Source organism: Procambarus clarkii, chromosome 21 (genome assembly GCF_040958095.1).
Source record: "Procambarus clarkii isolate CNS0578487 chromosome 21, FALCON_Pclarkii_2.0, whole genome shotgun sequence".
In the NCBI taxonomy this organism is placed as follows: Eukaryota; Metazoa; Arthropoda; class Malacostraca; order Decapoda; family Cambaridae; genus Procambarus; species Procambarus clarkii.
Window position 1 is genome coordinate 23,592,188 of NC_091170.1, and position 15,652 is coordinate 23,607,839.

Genomic DNA, 15,652 nt, shown 5'->3' on the forward strand with positions numbered 1-15,652 from the left:
TTTCCCCAGTAATTTCCGAGGATAGTAATTCTGATCCTCAGAGCAACCGCCCCACTAGAGCTGCTGCTCAACAATGTAGGCGGAATCTGCAAGCCTATTACAACTCTGAACAAGAGTAATTCCTTTTACACCCAATTTAGATAACTATGATGATACTGCGGGGTGATGTCAAGTAACAAACCATTACAAGTCACTATGACCCAGGACATTCCCATCACAGTAGATTCTGTTGTTTAAATTGTGTGATTCAAATCTTTAATTATTGTGTAGTCTATAAATAACATGTTTCATTTGACATGAAATTAGCAAGACCTAAGTTTCTTGCAAGTCCTTAACAAATACGGGACATTCGTTATGTGTGTACTAACATACTAACATATTAACATACTAATATACTAATATTAATACCAACTTCGGGATAGGTGTCAGTACTCCACATTACACTACGACCCTAGAATCCTCCCCCCGGAGTTATGTTGGAAATTTCCAACACTGAATACAACACTGTTGTATTCTCATTAATTACTACTAATTCTACTAATCATTGTAGTGATTAAAATTAACCCAACGTAGAGTTCCCATGTACTAATAATTACATCTGTACAGTAAGGCTAGAATTCTTACATCACCCGACACCAGTATTGCGTCAGATTCCATTGTAATAAACACATTTATATCCAATGTGCCGGAGAATTGAAGTTGATTCTCCATAGACAACGGTGTTCTGTGTGATAATTAATTACAGATAAACTGATCTCCAACTAAAGCCAAATAGAGCGTTTATAGTTATAGCTGTTATCTGGTAATAAAATTAACGTCACGAGTGAATGCCCTGGAGAGACATTAATTCTTCTCCATTGTTCGTTTACTATCATAGAACTGGCAAATAATAATATTTGACTTTTCCAAATAATAAACCCGTCCTAACCCGAGCATTTCAAGCACAACCGCGAGAAATGATAATATCCATAATAAATAATTTGGTTAACAAACGCGGGACGTGGAGCGGGGCGGAAGGGACGCCAGTCCACGTGTTGAAACGCTCACGAGTAGGCGTGTTCACGTAGTGCTCACGAGGAGACGCCATTACCCAGCCACCAGGGTAAACACTATCAAATCTCCAGAAGAAAGTCGCCACTGTGAGGTGTGAAGAACCTTGCAGACAATACCTTCACTTGGTGTCAGTGTCATTTACGGAATCTGTTAAATTTGGTTCTATGTAACTCCATGTGACCGGCCAGTGGAGCGCGTCAGTATCTAGGATAAGACAAGTCTAGAGCCTAGGACGCGACCTTCGGCAAGCCTTAACTTACACAGTGCCCATATTAGCTAAGTACCTTAACCTTGTTTGATGCATCAGATCGGGGGTGGGTTTATAGCTGGGTAGCTTGTCGTGACGACGTATAACAACTAAAAATCACAGGTCATTATCTTTCTCCTTTTATTAATATCCATTTATTGAACATAGAAATCCAGTAGTTTAATCTGTTGCTACTGGAAACAATTGTTTTTGCAGCGTGTGTGAAGAATTCTCCGAGCTGTCATTTCCCATGTTAATCAACTCCCAGTGTTCCATGACGAGTCCAGGAGAATCAGAGGAAGCGTCGTGACTAACTTCTAAGAAATCGTCATTAAGCTAAGATTCCTTTTGTATTCCTCGAATTTATTATCTGTACTCTTTTACATGCAGAACTCTGTTCATTGGATTAACATGTGTTTATTATAATTATTATTATACATATTCATACTCTATGTTCCCCTTAATGATAATGATAATGATTTCATAAGTATTCATAGGATTAGAATATTATACATTGGATTAGTGAACGAACCACACTAGTTCCTGGACGTACTGAGTTCCAGTAATACCCCCCCAATGTAGGTGTTTGAGGCTTTGATTCATTTAATTATACAGCCCACTAATTATTTCAATGATCATATTCTCTAGTATTTTATCCATAGTTACTGGTTCATCTAGAATTTTCTAATGATCCTATTTTCTCAGTTTCCCTCTTTACTACAAAAGCGGGTGGTCCTTCGTAATTAATTTTACTATATTAATACTATATTAATTAGAGTCAAGCCCCAAATGTCCCACAACCCCTGTGTACACAACCGCTGTGTTCACAAACCCTATGTTCACAACCCCTGTGTTCACATCCCCTGTGTTCACAACCCCTGTGTACACAACCCCTGTGTTCACAACCCCTGTGTACACATCCCCTGTGTTCACAACCCCTGTGTACAGAACCCCTGTGTTCACAACTCCTGTGTACACAACCCCTGTGTACACAAAACCTGTGTACACAAACCCTGTGTACACAACCCCTGTGTACACAAACCCAGTGTACACAACCCCTGTGTTCACAACCCCCATGTACACAACCCCTGTGTTCACATCCCCTGTGTACTTAACCCCTGTGTTCACAACCCCTGTGTACACAACCCCTGTGTACACAACCTATGTGTACACAACCCCTGTGTACACAACCCCTGTGTACACAACCCCTGAGTACACAACCTATGTGTACACAACCTCCGTGTACACAGCCACTTTGTACACAACTCTCATATACACAATTGCTGTGAACACAACTCCCCTGTGTACACAACCCCGTGAGTAGTGGAAAATAGGCCATAGACCGGCAATTTTGTTTTTTTTCCATGCCGGTCTATGGCCTATGGGGGGGATGGGTATCCATATTTCAGCAGGGATGGTCATAGCATGGGGCTAGTACCTCATAGTCTACTAATATTTTCATTCATTTATCGTCTTCTCCCATCCATCATATGCAGTTTTTAAAAATGTGTGATTAAAAGGTTTGCTCCTATGCCCCAGCCATTTTGTTCAAGGGGATTAAAAGGCCAGCCCCTGTTATAGCCGAATTTCGTTACCCCGGTGACCCTTGCACAGACATCGTTAATAGTCAATGACTTCACCAGCTATCCACTCAGTGACCCTACACAGGCACGTTCAAGGGGATTAAAAAGCCGGTCTATGGCCTGGTCCGTTCTCGCTACCCCAGGGAATGATTGCCTTCTTGTCCATGAAATTTCGCTCCAAGGGATTAAAAAGCCGGTCTGTGAGTCATATGTTTTGTGTTACAACAGTGGCCCTGAAACCTAATGCACAATAACGTCATCCCTGGTCTATTTTAAATCTGCTATTTACTTCCAATCTATGTTAACCAGAAACATCAACTGACGCTACTAGATGAACTGCAGTAGGTCCATTCCCTATTAAAATCCCCTTTCTTCTCTATTTATACACATCGATAATGTAACTCCCTTAATATTCAGAAGGACCTATTTATTCTCCATACTTATCTGGAAGTTATATATTTATAGTGTCCGGGCAAGGATCGTTTATTAAGTATAGGAATGAATGAAATCCTCCATCACCCATTCCTATGGAACAACACAGAGTATGGAGTAACATGTAGCATAGCGTTCACCCCCTGTTGCCGAACCAGTATTTACCCAGGTCTTTTTCCTAAATCTAAAACTTGTCAAATTTATACCCATTGTTTCGTGTTGTGTCTCCATCCACTCCGGGCTCACCACAGCCCGTGCTACTTAGAACATTTTGATCCAGGTAGCGAAACTCAAACAACAACATGTTCTGTCTCATATTGATATTTTTTTTAATGGGCTATTAATATCCCCCTTTTCATGCCTATTCAGCCACACCTCTATCCTGTCACCCCTATTTCTTTGCCTTTCTAGATAATGTAATTTAAGCTTTGTCAATCTTTTTCTTCAAGGATCGTTTATTGGGTATAGGGCAAATAAAAACCCGCTATCATCCATTTGTATGGAAACAGCCCCCCCCCCTCCCCGCAGGCATGGTGACTTCAATGCGAATTCAGTAGTACTCCAATATTGCTGCATAAACGCATAAATATATATGCACATGCATAAATATATGTGCACATCTCACATTCACTCAAAAACATGCCTCCCACACCCTACTGTAGCATAAAACAAATCAAAATACTCATTCAATGAACATATATATAAACTACAATGAGTAAAAGCAAGCCTCTCATGTTTTTTAAATAAGGCCTTCTGCAGTTATCTTCATTCTAAGGTCTTCATCCCTAATGCGGTGTGATGCATCAATGAGTGCACAACATTTAGTACTTGCGGTTCCTAGTAGGTTCGCACATTAGTTCAACTCTTAATCGCTCTCAATACCTCAACTGCACTCTGTTTCATCAGAGACAATGTACCTTTGCTCGTATTTTTTCGCTCATTGCTCATATTTTCTGTTATTCAATTCATAAGCCCTAATAAACCAGCCTAACCTAACTTATTACATAACAAACAAATACATTCTACATACCAGTTGTTGTTGTTGTTTTAGCGACGTCACAAAAAGCGACCTCAGTATAGGGATATAGTAATAGCTCCCAATAGCATATAAGTGTTAAGGCACCACAGCAACCTGACTGTTCAACTATGTATGACATCACAAAGATGTGCAATGTGGTCTTGGCATGCTGCATATCTATGTGGTATATATTTAATGATATTATTCAGAAAATGGCTGGACTATCCATCCCCACCTAACCTAACCTAATCAGAGGTTTGAGAATATACATTTTAGTCATCCACACCTGTAATCATTATGCAATGAATTTTTTTTTTTTTTTTTTTGAGATATATACAAGAGTTGTTACATTCTTGTACAGCCACTAGTACGCGTAGCGTTTCAGGCAGGTCCCTGGAATACGATCCCCTGCCGCGAAGAATCGTTTTTTCATTCAAGTACACATTTTACTGTTGCGTTAAACAGAGGCTACAGTTAAGGAATTGCGCCCAGTAAATCCTCCCCGGCCAGGATACGAACTCCTGACATAGCGCTCGCGGAATGCCAGGCGAGTTTTACATTTCCCCATTAATCAGACGTAATTTATGCCATAATACAAAAATACAAATTTACACACCAATATGCAGCATATTGGTGTGTAAAAATAAATACAGCATTTACACACCAAATATGCCATTTATGAACAAAATATATTATTTACACTCAAAATATACCATCACACAAAAATATGTCATTTACATACAATATATGTCAGTTGCACACAAAAATATACCATTTACACAATATTGCATGTACACTCAGAGTATAACATTTACACAAAGTATGGTATTTGCACATATATATCAAATTGCTTATACATTTAGACAATCAAAACTGTGCTTTCATTAAAATTACACAATTTCACATACATAATTTTTACAAAATGCCCACACATTGTCTCATAAACCAAAATACACTTACATATGAAGATCAATTTTTTCAGATTACATCTACAGAACTTACACAAAATACACAATTTGTACACAAAAATAGTTGCACCAGTTCCACTTCAGCAAATTAAAACACAACTTGCATAAATATACTATTAGCACAAAAATTATTATAAAATATGAACACAAATTTAATTACACAAATTGTGTAATTATTATACATCTTTGCACAATTATTACAAGCAAACTTTATATATAATTACATAACTTGCGCAATGATAATCAATACACAACAGGTGAAAATTACACAATTCCTCCATATACAATTACACTACATGCGCAAATTAATACACAACTTCCACAATGACACAGCCTAGCGGGAGCTGGTCGGCTGAGCGGACAGCACGCTGGACTTGTGATCCTGTGGTCCTGGGTTCGATCCCAGGCGCTGGCGAGAAACAATGGCAAGAATTTTTTTTACCCTATGTCCCTGTTACCAAGCAGTAAAATAGGTACCTGGGTGTTAGTCAGCTGTCACGGGCTGCTTCCTGGGGGTGGAAGCCTAGTCGAGGACCGGGCCGCGGGGACACTCAAAAGCCCCGAAATGAAATGGGGAACGAGGAAGGGGTTACAGAACCCCCAGAGCGAACAGCCTTTTTGAACACCATTACCAGGCCACCCCGCTCACCCCGAACCTCAGCAGGGGGAACCACCCCCCACAAAGAATCGGAGCCATTGGACGCAGGCAACGCACCCGAAGGAGGATCCGCAGACACCACACCAGAAGGGGAGGCCGAAACACCAGCACCAACATCCGCAGGCAAATACACCTCCGCCACCACCATAGTATGCAACGCAACCGGGGCCACCCCGCCATCGCCAGAAGGTCCACAATCGTCGAAGTCGCCAACGTCAGCCCATGCAGAAGAAGAACGCCGAGAACGCTTAGGCTCTGGCCGCACATCATCAGACCCGGAGGCTGACTCAGGGACACGCGCAACACAAGCCGTGCGAACCGATGCACGTCGTAAAATGGCAGCATCCTCAACCACATGGCGCACCAGGCCAGGCACAGGAGGATGTGCCGTACCCACCCCAGCACCTAGCACAGACGGCGAAGGTGCAGGGACAGGGTCAGACGCAGCAGAGGAAGAACTGGAAGACGGGGGATTCGAGCAGAAGGCAATCGGAAGAACCCCAAGGACACCAGCCGGAGCAGGATGACCACCAGGCGACGACACAACCTCCGGAGGAAAGGCGACAATAACATGGGGCGCAACAGTCGGTGCAACAGTCGACACAGGGGGGCACATCCACGGCTGAAGAGACGTTCACATCCACCGAAGCCTCCTCCACAGGAAGCGGCGGAAAATCCTCCTCACTGAAGAGGTTCACGGGCGCAACGGGAAGCGCAGAACAGTCAGCAGCCTGTTGGCCCAAGAGGCCACAACGATAACACGTCCGAGGCTGGCGGGCATAAAACACCCGAACGTTGTAACCCATAAGTCACACAGAGGACGAAATGTCTGCCCGGAGCCGCATGCCCTAGGTGCGAATGTTAGTCCTCACACCCTTGAGAGGACTGGAAGAGATCATGTGCAACTGCACTCTAACCACGGCGCCAAACCGGCCGAAGTACCGCCGTAGCAGACCCTCCGGAAACTCCAAGGGGCGCCCCATGTACACTGATGTAAGTGAGGGCACCACTCTGATCAGAGAGGGTCACAATGCCCGCACAATCCGGCAGGGGTAAGGTCCACCCCTAGTATCGACGGAGAAATTCCTTATACGCCAACTGCTCCGTAAACTTCACGATCGTCCGACGTGCTGTTACCAACTCGACTCCATAAATGTCTCTCACAGGGACAGAAAGCAAATCACACACCAGCGCTATCTGCGGGTACCCAGCTCGTACAGAAAATTCGAGGCCCACAGACTGAGGCCGCACTACAGGGGGAAGAGGGACCCCCATCGTGAACTCCCGTCAGCACAGGCGGGCAGAGACACACACGCCCCCAACCGGCCAAACTGGCAAACAACCACCAACTGCCGGAGAGTTCAGGCAACACGTCTGACCCACCGGAGCTAGGGCGCAACTCCAAATACAATTACAACATATACACAATTAATACACAACTTGGACGAAAATATAAACAATACACAACTAGCCCAAATATAAACGAAACATAACTAGTGCATATACATCAAATTCACAACTACACAATTCCACAAATACACATACGTAACATGTACAATTAATGCACAACTTGCACAAACAATGCATAATTTGTAGGAATATAATCAATACATAAATGCAGTCATCATACAACGTATGCAAAATACAGAATCTGCACAAATTAATACACAACTTGCATAAATATATTAATTGTACCATTTGTACGAATACAGTCACAGTCAAATAGGCCAAACAATGCACAATTTGCATGATATTTTTCTACGTATGTTTATGACATTATTTATATTATACTGAGTTTGACCAACTCCCCCAAAAGTTAGAATTTCTCATGAATGAATAATGCGTCTGACATCCTATCAGTTCGATATAAAAACACATACTTTTCCATTATTATTTCAACAGTGCTAGACTATTCATGTAGCATATGTAAATTGTTTTAATGCCTTATTAATACCCCCTTGTTAGATCCTCTTCAATCATGTCACCCAAAATTATTAGGTAAACCATCCAACAGACGTATTGGCACTAGCCTTAGTTATGATAGGGACAGGTGGGGTTATCTTGAGGTTATCTCGAGATGATTTCGGGGCTTTTTAGTGTCCCCGCGGCCCGGTCCTCCACCAGGCCTCCACCCCCCAGGAAGCAGCCTGTGACAGCTGACTAACACCCAGGTACCTATTTTACTGCTAGGTAACAGGGGCATAGGGTGAAAGAAACTCTGCCCATTGTTTCTCGCCGGCGCCTGGGATCGAACCCAGGACCACAGGATCACAACTCCAGCGTGCTGTCCGCTCGGCCGACCGGCTCCCTAGGGTTAGGAGAAGTTAGTAATTTCTATGATAATTTAAGCAAATTTACTATATCCTTTGAAAAATGGAACCAATTACAAACTAAATTTATCTAAATCTATCCGAAATTATACTTATACTACACAAATTTAGCCGATTTCAACCAAGCAAAAGCTAAATTAACTATATATATGAGCATCCCACATACAAGCCTATGTCACTTCTGTCAATACATAAGTCAGCTCGACCCCCCCCCCCCCAAATAGGTAAATTTACACTATTTTTTGAACATGCTAATTCATTACCCCAAATATATTATACATCCTACCCTATACAACCTCACCTGACATATGCAAAGCTAGATTTGATTAAAGTTGGCAAAATTTAAGCCTTTCCCATCTAAATTCAACCTAATTTAAGCCAATTTTCACCAAATATGCCTAAATGTTGTGTATCATAGCACAGCGAAAGTGCATTTTATCCACATTTTCACCCATTACATCTAAACTTAGACCTAACCTCTGATACGACATGTACTAAGAGAAGTGATGTTTTTGGATATGAACCTAAATGCCCATGCCTAACCTGCAGGAGTCTTGGAGCTTTGTTGAATATTTTATCTATATTTTTCGAAAAGTGAAGTTTTGGATATGAACCTAACTGCACTGTGCCTAACCTACTAGGTTCTTTGTTGAACATTGTAACTATATTCATAGAAAAGTGATGTTTTGGATATGGACCTAACTGCCCCTCGCCTTTTAATTTGGAATAATGTTCAATATTGTAGCTATATTGTTGGGTAAGTGTTTTGTTTTTACACGTCAACCCAACCGTCCTGGACCTAACCTCCCTTTATCTAACTTCAAATTTATCGTATATATATAAGGAACTTGTTGTTTGTTCATCAACTCAACCGTCCTGGACCTAAACCTCCCTTTATATAACTTCAAATTTATTGTATTTATGGGAAGAAAGTGTTGTTAATGCATGAACCCAACCATAATGGACCTAACCTCTGATACACGGATCTTGGTTCAATATTGCATCATATTCGTAGCATTTTTTCACATCAACCATCCTCAACCTAACCTCTATTACCTGGGTGGTTAATGGAATAATATGTTAATAATGGGGCCACCACCTGGGGCCACCACCTGGGCCTCAACCTGGGCCTCAACCTGGGCCTGCACCTGGGGCCTCCACCTGGGGCCACCACCTGGGCCTCAACCTGGGCCTCAACCTGGGCCTGCACCTGGGGCCTCCACCTGGGGCCACCACCTGGGCCTCAACCTGGGCCTCAACCTGGGCCTGCACCTGGGGCCTCCACCTGGGGCCACCACCTGGGGCCACCACCTGGGCCTCCACCTGGGGCCACCACCTGGGCCTCCACCTGGGGCCACCACCTGGGGCCACCACCTGGGCCTCAACCTGGGCCTAAACCTGGGGCCACCACCTGGGCCTCCACCCGGGGCCTCCACCTGGGGCCACCACCTGGGGCCACCACCTGGGGCCACCACCTGGGCCTCCACCTGGGGCCTCCACCTGGGGCCACCACCTGGGGCCACCACCTGGGCCTCCACCTGGGGCCACCACCTGGGGCCACCACCTGGGCCTCAACCTGGGCCTGCACCTGGGGCCTCCACCTGGGCCTCCATCTGGTGCCCCTCCACCTGGGCCTCCATCTGGTGCCCCTCCACCTTGGCCTCCATCTGGTGCCACTCCACCTGGGCCTCCATCTGGTGCCCCTCCACCTGGGCCTCCATCTGGTGCCCCTCCACCTGGGCCTCCATCTGGTGCCCCTCCACCTGGGCCTCCATCTGGTGCCCCTCCACCTGGGCCTCCATCTGGTGCCCCTCCACCTGGGCCTCCACCTGGGGCCTCCACCTGGGCCTCCACCTGGGGCCACCACCTGGGACCACCACCTGGGTCACCACCTGGGCCATCACCACCTGGGCCTCCACCTGGGCCTCAACCTGGGCCTCCACCTGGGGCCTCCACCTGGGGCCACCACCTGGGGCCACCACCTGGGGCCTCCACCTGGGCCTCCACCTGGGGCCTCCACCTGGGCCTCCACCTGGGCCACCACCTGGGCCACCACCTGGGGCCTCCACCTGGGGCCTCCACCTGGGGCCTCCACATTGGGCCTCCACCTGGGGCCTCCACCTGGGCCTCCACTTAGGGCCTCCACCTGGGGCCTCCACCTGGGCCTCCACCTGGGCCTCCACTTCGGGCCTCCACCTGGGCCTCTGTCGGAAAATCCGACACCATTTAATAATATTTCATGCAATTGCAGATATTGTTGCTGCATTGTATAAACAAGTTACCCATAGAAAATGTAACTTGTAGTGGAACTTTTCGCCTATAGAAAACGGGATATCATTGCCACATACTATTATAAATTCACCAGCTATTCTGCTGGGAATTATTCTTAAATACATTAGTCCTTGGACTTTACCATCATAAAACCATTTTATTTTAATTAACTTAATTATCAATATTAAAATAGAGTAAATGTGACCCTTCTATCACTTACTGATATCAGGACAATGTTGGCCAGTGGCGTCAGGAGTGAGGGACTGGTCAGCCATTATTGTTGTTCTTAGACCAGAGGCGCACGGGAGCAAATTCGGCTCCTGTTAATTTCTCTTGGACGAAGTGTTATGGAAACCAAAGGTCTTTCATCATCAACACGCTGTCAACAAATACAAGGAAAGTGTTCTGCCGAAACCCATTTACCTAATCATTTTTGGCCATTTATGTCAGTAGATAGGGCGGACCTGTTAGAATGTGAACAGCCTCTTCATAAAAGGTAATTAAGCCTTGGTCTTTATGGTTCATTGTACAGTGTTTTCTCTGATATTGCTGTCATATATTAGGATTCTGGCTTTTAGCTAGCGCCCTTTTTGACAGGTAAAGAAGAGGAAGCAAACTTTGTGCTCCAGTTACCAGGGTGATGGAAGCTGCCTCATACGAGGAAATTTGGTGTCTCCATCCTAGTTATATCTGGTGAACTAAGGCCTGCTGTATAATAAGATAAGGAACCTCTTTAATGTATACTAATATGTAGTTTAATACTGTAGTTTGATTGGATATATATATATAAATTCAATATAACCCCCCTCCCTAATGTGTAGTGGATCGATTTGTGAGATTATTACAGAAATACAGTCCACTTAACATCATACAAATTGCTATCGAAATATATAAACTAATGAAAATATAAATTCTATATAAATTCATATAAATTAAATAAATATAAATCTCACAGTTCGGTTCCCACAGCCTCCACCTGGGGCCTCCATCTGGGACCTCCACCTGGGGCCTCCACCTAGGGCCTCCACCTGGGGCCTCCACCTGGGCCTCCACCTGGGGCCTCCATTTGGGACCACCTGGGACCCTATTCCACCTGGGCCTCCACTTGGGCCTCAACCTGGGGCCTCCACCTAGGCCCTCAAAATAAGGACTCCACCTGGGCCTCAACCTGGGGCCTCAATCTGGGGCCTCCACTTGAGGCCTCCACCTGGGGCCTCCGCCTGGGGCCTCCACCTGGGCCTACACCTAGGGCCTCCATCTGGGGCCTCCACTTGGGGCCTCCACTTGGGGCCTCCACCTGGGGCCTCCACCTGTGCCTCCACCTGGGGCCTACACCTGTGCCTCCACCTGGGCCTCCACCTGGGCCTACACCTGGGCCTCCACCTGGGGCCTCCACTTGGGGCCTCCACCTGGGGCCACCACCTGGGACCACCACCTGGGTCACCACCTGGGACACCACCTGGGCCTCCACCTGGGCCTCCACCTGGGGCCACCACCTGGGCCACCACCTGGGCCACCACCTGGGGCCTCCACCTAGGGCCACCACCTGGGCCACAACATGGGCCTCCACCTGGGGCCTCCACCTGGGGCTTTCACCTGGGGCCTCCACCTGGGGCCTCCACCTAGGGCCTCCACCTGGGGCCACCACCTGGGCCACTACCTGGGGCCACCACCTGGGCCACAACCTGGGCCTCCACCTGGGGCCTCCACCTGGGGCTTTCACCTGGGGCCTCCACCTGGGGCCTCCGCCTGGGGCCTCAACCTGGGGCCACCACCTGGGCCACCACCTGGGCCTCCACCTGGGCAACCACCTGGGCCTCCACCTGGGGCCACCACCTGGGCCACCATCTGGGCCTCCACCTGGGCCACCACCTGGGCCTCCACCTGGGCCTCCACCTGGGGCCTCCACCTGGGGCCTCCACCTGCGGCCTCCACCTGGGGCCTCCACCTGGGCCCTCCACATGGGGCCTCCACCTGGGGCCTCCACCTGGGGCCTCCACCTGGGGCCTCCACCTAGGGCCTCCACCTGGGGCCTCCACCTAGGGCCTCCACCTGGGGCCTCCACAATGGGCCTCCACCTGGGGCCTCCACCTAGGGCCTCAACCTGGGGCCTCCACATGGGGTCTCCAACTGGGCCTCCACCTGGGGCCTCCACCTGGGCCTCCACTTAGAGCCTCCACCTGGGGCCTCCACCTGGGCCTCCACCTGGGGCCTCCACCTGGGGCCTCCACCTGGGCCTCCACTTAGAGCCTCCACCTGGGGCCTCCACCTGGGGCCTCCACCTGGGCCTCCACCTGGGGCCTCCACCTGGGGCCTCCACCTGGGCCTCCACTTAGAGCCTCCACCTGGGGCCTCCACCAGGGCCTCCACCTGGGCCTCCACTTAGAGCCTCCACCTGGGGCCTCCACCAGGGCCTCCACCTGGGCCTCCACTTCGGGCCTCCACCTGGGCCTCTGTCGGAAAATCCGACACCATTTAATAATATTTCATGCAATTGCAGATATTGTTGCTGCATTGTATAAACAAGTTACCCATAGAAAATGTAACTTGTAGTGGAACTTTTCGCCTATAGAAAACGGGATATCATTGCCACATACTATTATAAATTCACCAGCTATTCTGCTGGGAATTATTCTTAAATACATTAGTCTTTGGACTTTACCATCATAAAACCATTTTATTTTAATTAACTTAATTATCAATATTAAAATAGAGTAAATGTGACCCTTCTATCACTTACTGATATCTGGACAATGTTGGCCAGTGGCGTCAGGAGTGAGGGACTGGTCATCCATTGTTGTTGTTCTTAGACCAGAGGCGCACGGGAGCAAATTCGGCTCCTGTTAATTTCTCTTGGACGAAGTGTTATGGAAACCAAAGGTCTTTCATCATCAACACGCTGTCAAGAAATACAAGGAAAGTGTTCTGCCGAAACCCATTTATCTAATCACTTTTGGCCATTAATGTCAGTAGATAGGGCGTGCCGGTTAGAATGTGAACAGCCTTTTAATAAAAGGTAATTAAGCCTTGGTCTTTATGGTTCATTGTACAGTGTTTTCTCTGATATTGCTGTCATATATTAGGATTCTGGCTTTTAGCTAGCGCCCTTTTTGACAGGTAAAGAAGAGGAAGCAAACTTTGTGCTCCAGTTACAAGGGTGATGGAAGCTGCCTCATACGAGGAAATTTGGTGTCTACATCCTAGTTATATCTGGTGAACTAAGGCCTGCTGTATAATAAGATAAGGAACCTCTTTAATGTATACTAATATGTAGTTTAATACTGTAGTTTGATTGGCTGTATATATATAAATTCAATATAACCCCCCTCCCTAATGTGTAGTGGATAGATTTCTGAGATTATTACAGAAATACAGTCCACTTAACATCATACAAATTGCAATCGAAATATATAAACAAATGAAAATATAAATTCTATATAAATTCATATAAATTAAATAAATATAAATCTCACAGTTCGGTTCCCACAGCCTCCACCTGGGGCCTCCACCTGGGGCCTCCACCTGCGCCTCGACCTGGGGCCTCCACCTGGGGCCTCCACCTGGGCCTCCACCTGGGGCCTCAACCTGGGGCCTCCACCTGGGGCCTCCACCTGGGGCCTCCACCTGGGGCCTCCACCTGGGGCCTCCACCTGGGCCTCCACCTGGGCGGACCTCCACCTGGGCGGACCTCCACCTGGGCCTCCACCTGGGGCCTCAACTTGGGCCGCCACCTGGGCCTCCACCTGGGGCCTCCACTAGGGCCGCCACCTGGGCCTCCACCTGGGGCCGCCACCTGGGCCTCCATTTGGGGCCTCCACCTGGGGCCTCCACCTGGGGCCTTCACCTTGGGCCTCCACCTGGGCCTCCACCTGGGGCCTCCACCTGGGGCCTCCACCTTGGCCTCCACCTGGACCTCCACCTGGGGCCTCCACCTGGGCCTCCACCTGGGGCCTCCACCTGCGGCCTACACCTAGGGCCTCCACCTGCGGCCTCCACCTGGGGCCTCCACATGGGGCCTCCACCTGGGGCCTCCACCTGGGGCCTCCACCTAGGGCCTCCACCTGGGGCCTCCACCTGGGGCCTCCACCTGGGGCCTCCACCTGGGCCTCCACCTGGGGCCTCCATCTGGGGCCTCCACCTGGTCCTCAACCTCGGGCCTCCACATGGGGCCTCCACCTGGGGCCTTCACCTGGGCTTCAACCTGGGGCCTCCACATGGGTCCTCCACCTGGAGCCTCCACCTGGGGCCTCCACCTAGGGCCTCAACCTGGGGCCTCCACCTGGGGCCTCCACCTGGGGCCTCCATTTAGAGCCTCCACCTGGGGCCTCCACCTGGGGCCTCCACCTGGGCCTCCACCTGGGGCCTCCACCTGGGGCCTCCACCTGGGCCTCCACTTAGAGCCTCCACCTGGAGCCTCCACCTGGAGCCTCCACCTGGGGCCTCCACCTGGGGCCTCCACCTGGGCCTCCACCTAGAGCCTCCACCTGGGGCCTCCACCTGTGCCTCCACCTGGGCCTCCACTTCGGGCCTCCACCTGGGCCTCTGTCGGAAAATCCGACACCATTTAATAATATTTCATGCAATTGCAGATATTGTTGCTGCATTGTATAAACAAGTTACCCATAGAAAATGTAACTTGTAGTGGAACTTTTCGCCTATAGAAAACGGGATATCATTGCCACATACTATTATAAATTCACCACCTATTCTGCTGGGAATTATTCTTAAATACATTAGTCTTTGGACTTTACCATCATAAAACCATTTTATTTTAATTAACTTAATTATAAATATTAAAATAGAGTAAATGTGACCCTTCTATCACTTACTGATATCTGGACAATGTTGGCCAGTGGCGTCAGGAGTGAGGGACTGGTCAGCCATTGTTGTTGTTCTTAGACCAGAGGCGCACGGGAGCAAATTCGGCTCCTGTTAATTTCTCTTGGACGAAGTGTTATGGAAACCAAAGGTCTTTCATCATCAACACGCTGTCAAGAAATACAAGGAAAGTGTTCTGCCGAAACCCATTTATCTAATCACTTTTGGCCATTAATGTCAGTAGATAGGGAGATCCGGTTAGAATGTGAACAGC

The 15,652-nt window shown here is 48.0% G+C and overlaps 2 protein-coding genes across 2 annotated transcripts in view; both read left to right on the forward strand.

Annotated features, from left to right (window-relative positions):
• Positions 1 to 11,694, forward strand: part of LOC138367205 (uncharacterized) — a 41,179-nt gene extending 29,485 nt beyond the window's left edge. The window contains exon 12 of the mRNA XM_069328611.1: positions 11,530 to 11,694. Coding sequence (XP_069184712.1) covers positions 11,530 to 11,694 — 165 coding nt within the window. The remainder of the gene's footprint in view (positions 1 to 11,529) is intronic.
• An 827-nt stretch (positions 11,695 to 12,521) lies between these two features.
• LOC138367206 (WW domain-binding protein 11-like) lies at positions 12,522 to 14,534 on the forward strand. The gene is made up of 2 exons (XM_069328612.1): positions 12,522 to 12,682; positions 14,036 to 14,534. Exons 1-2 carry the CDS (start codon positions 12,522 to 12,524, stop codon positions 14,532 to 14,534), a joined length of 660 nt encoding a protein of 219 aa, XP_069184713.1.
• The last annotated feature ends 1,118 nt before the right edge of the window (positions 14,535 to 15,652 follow it).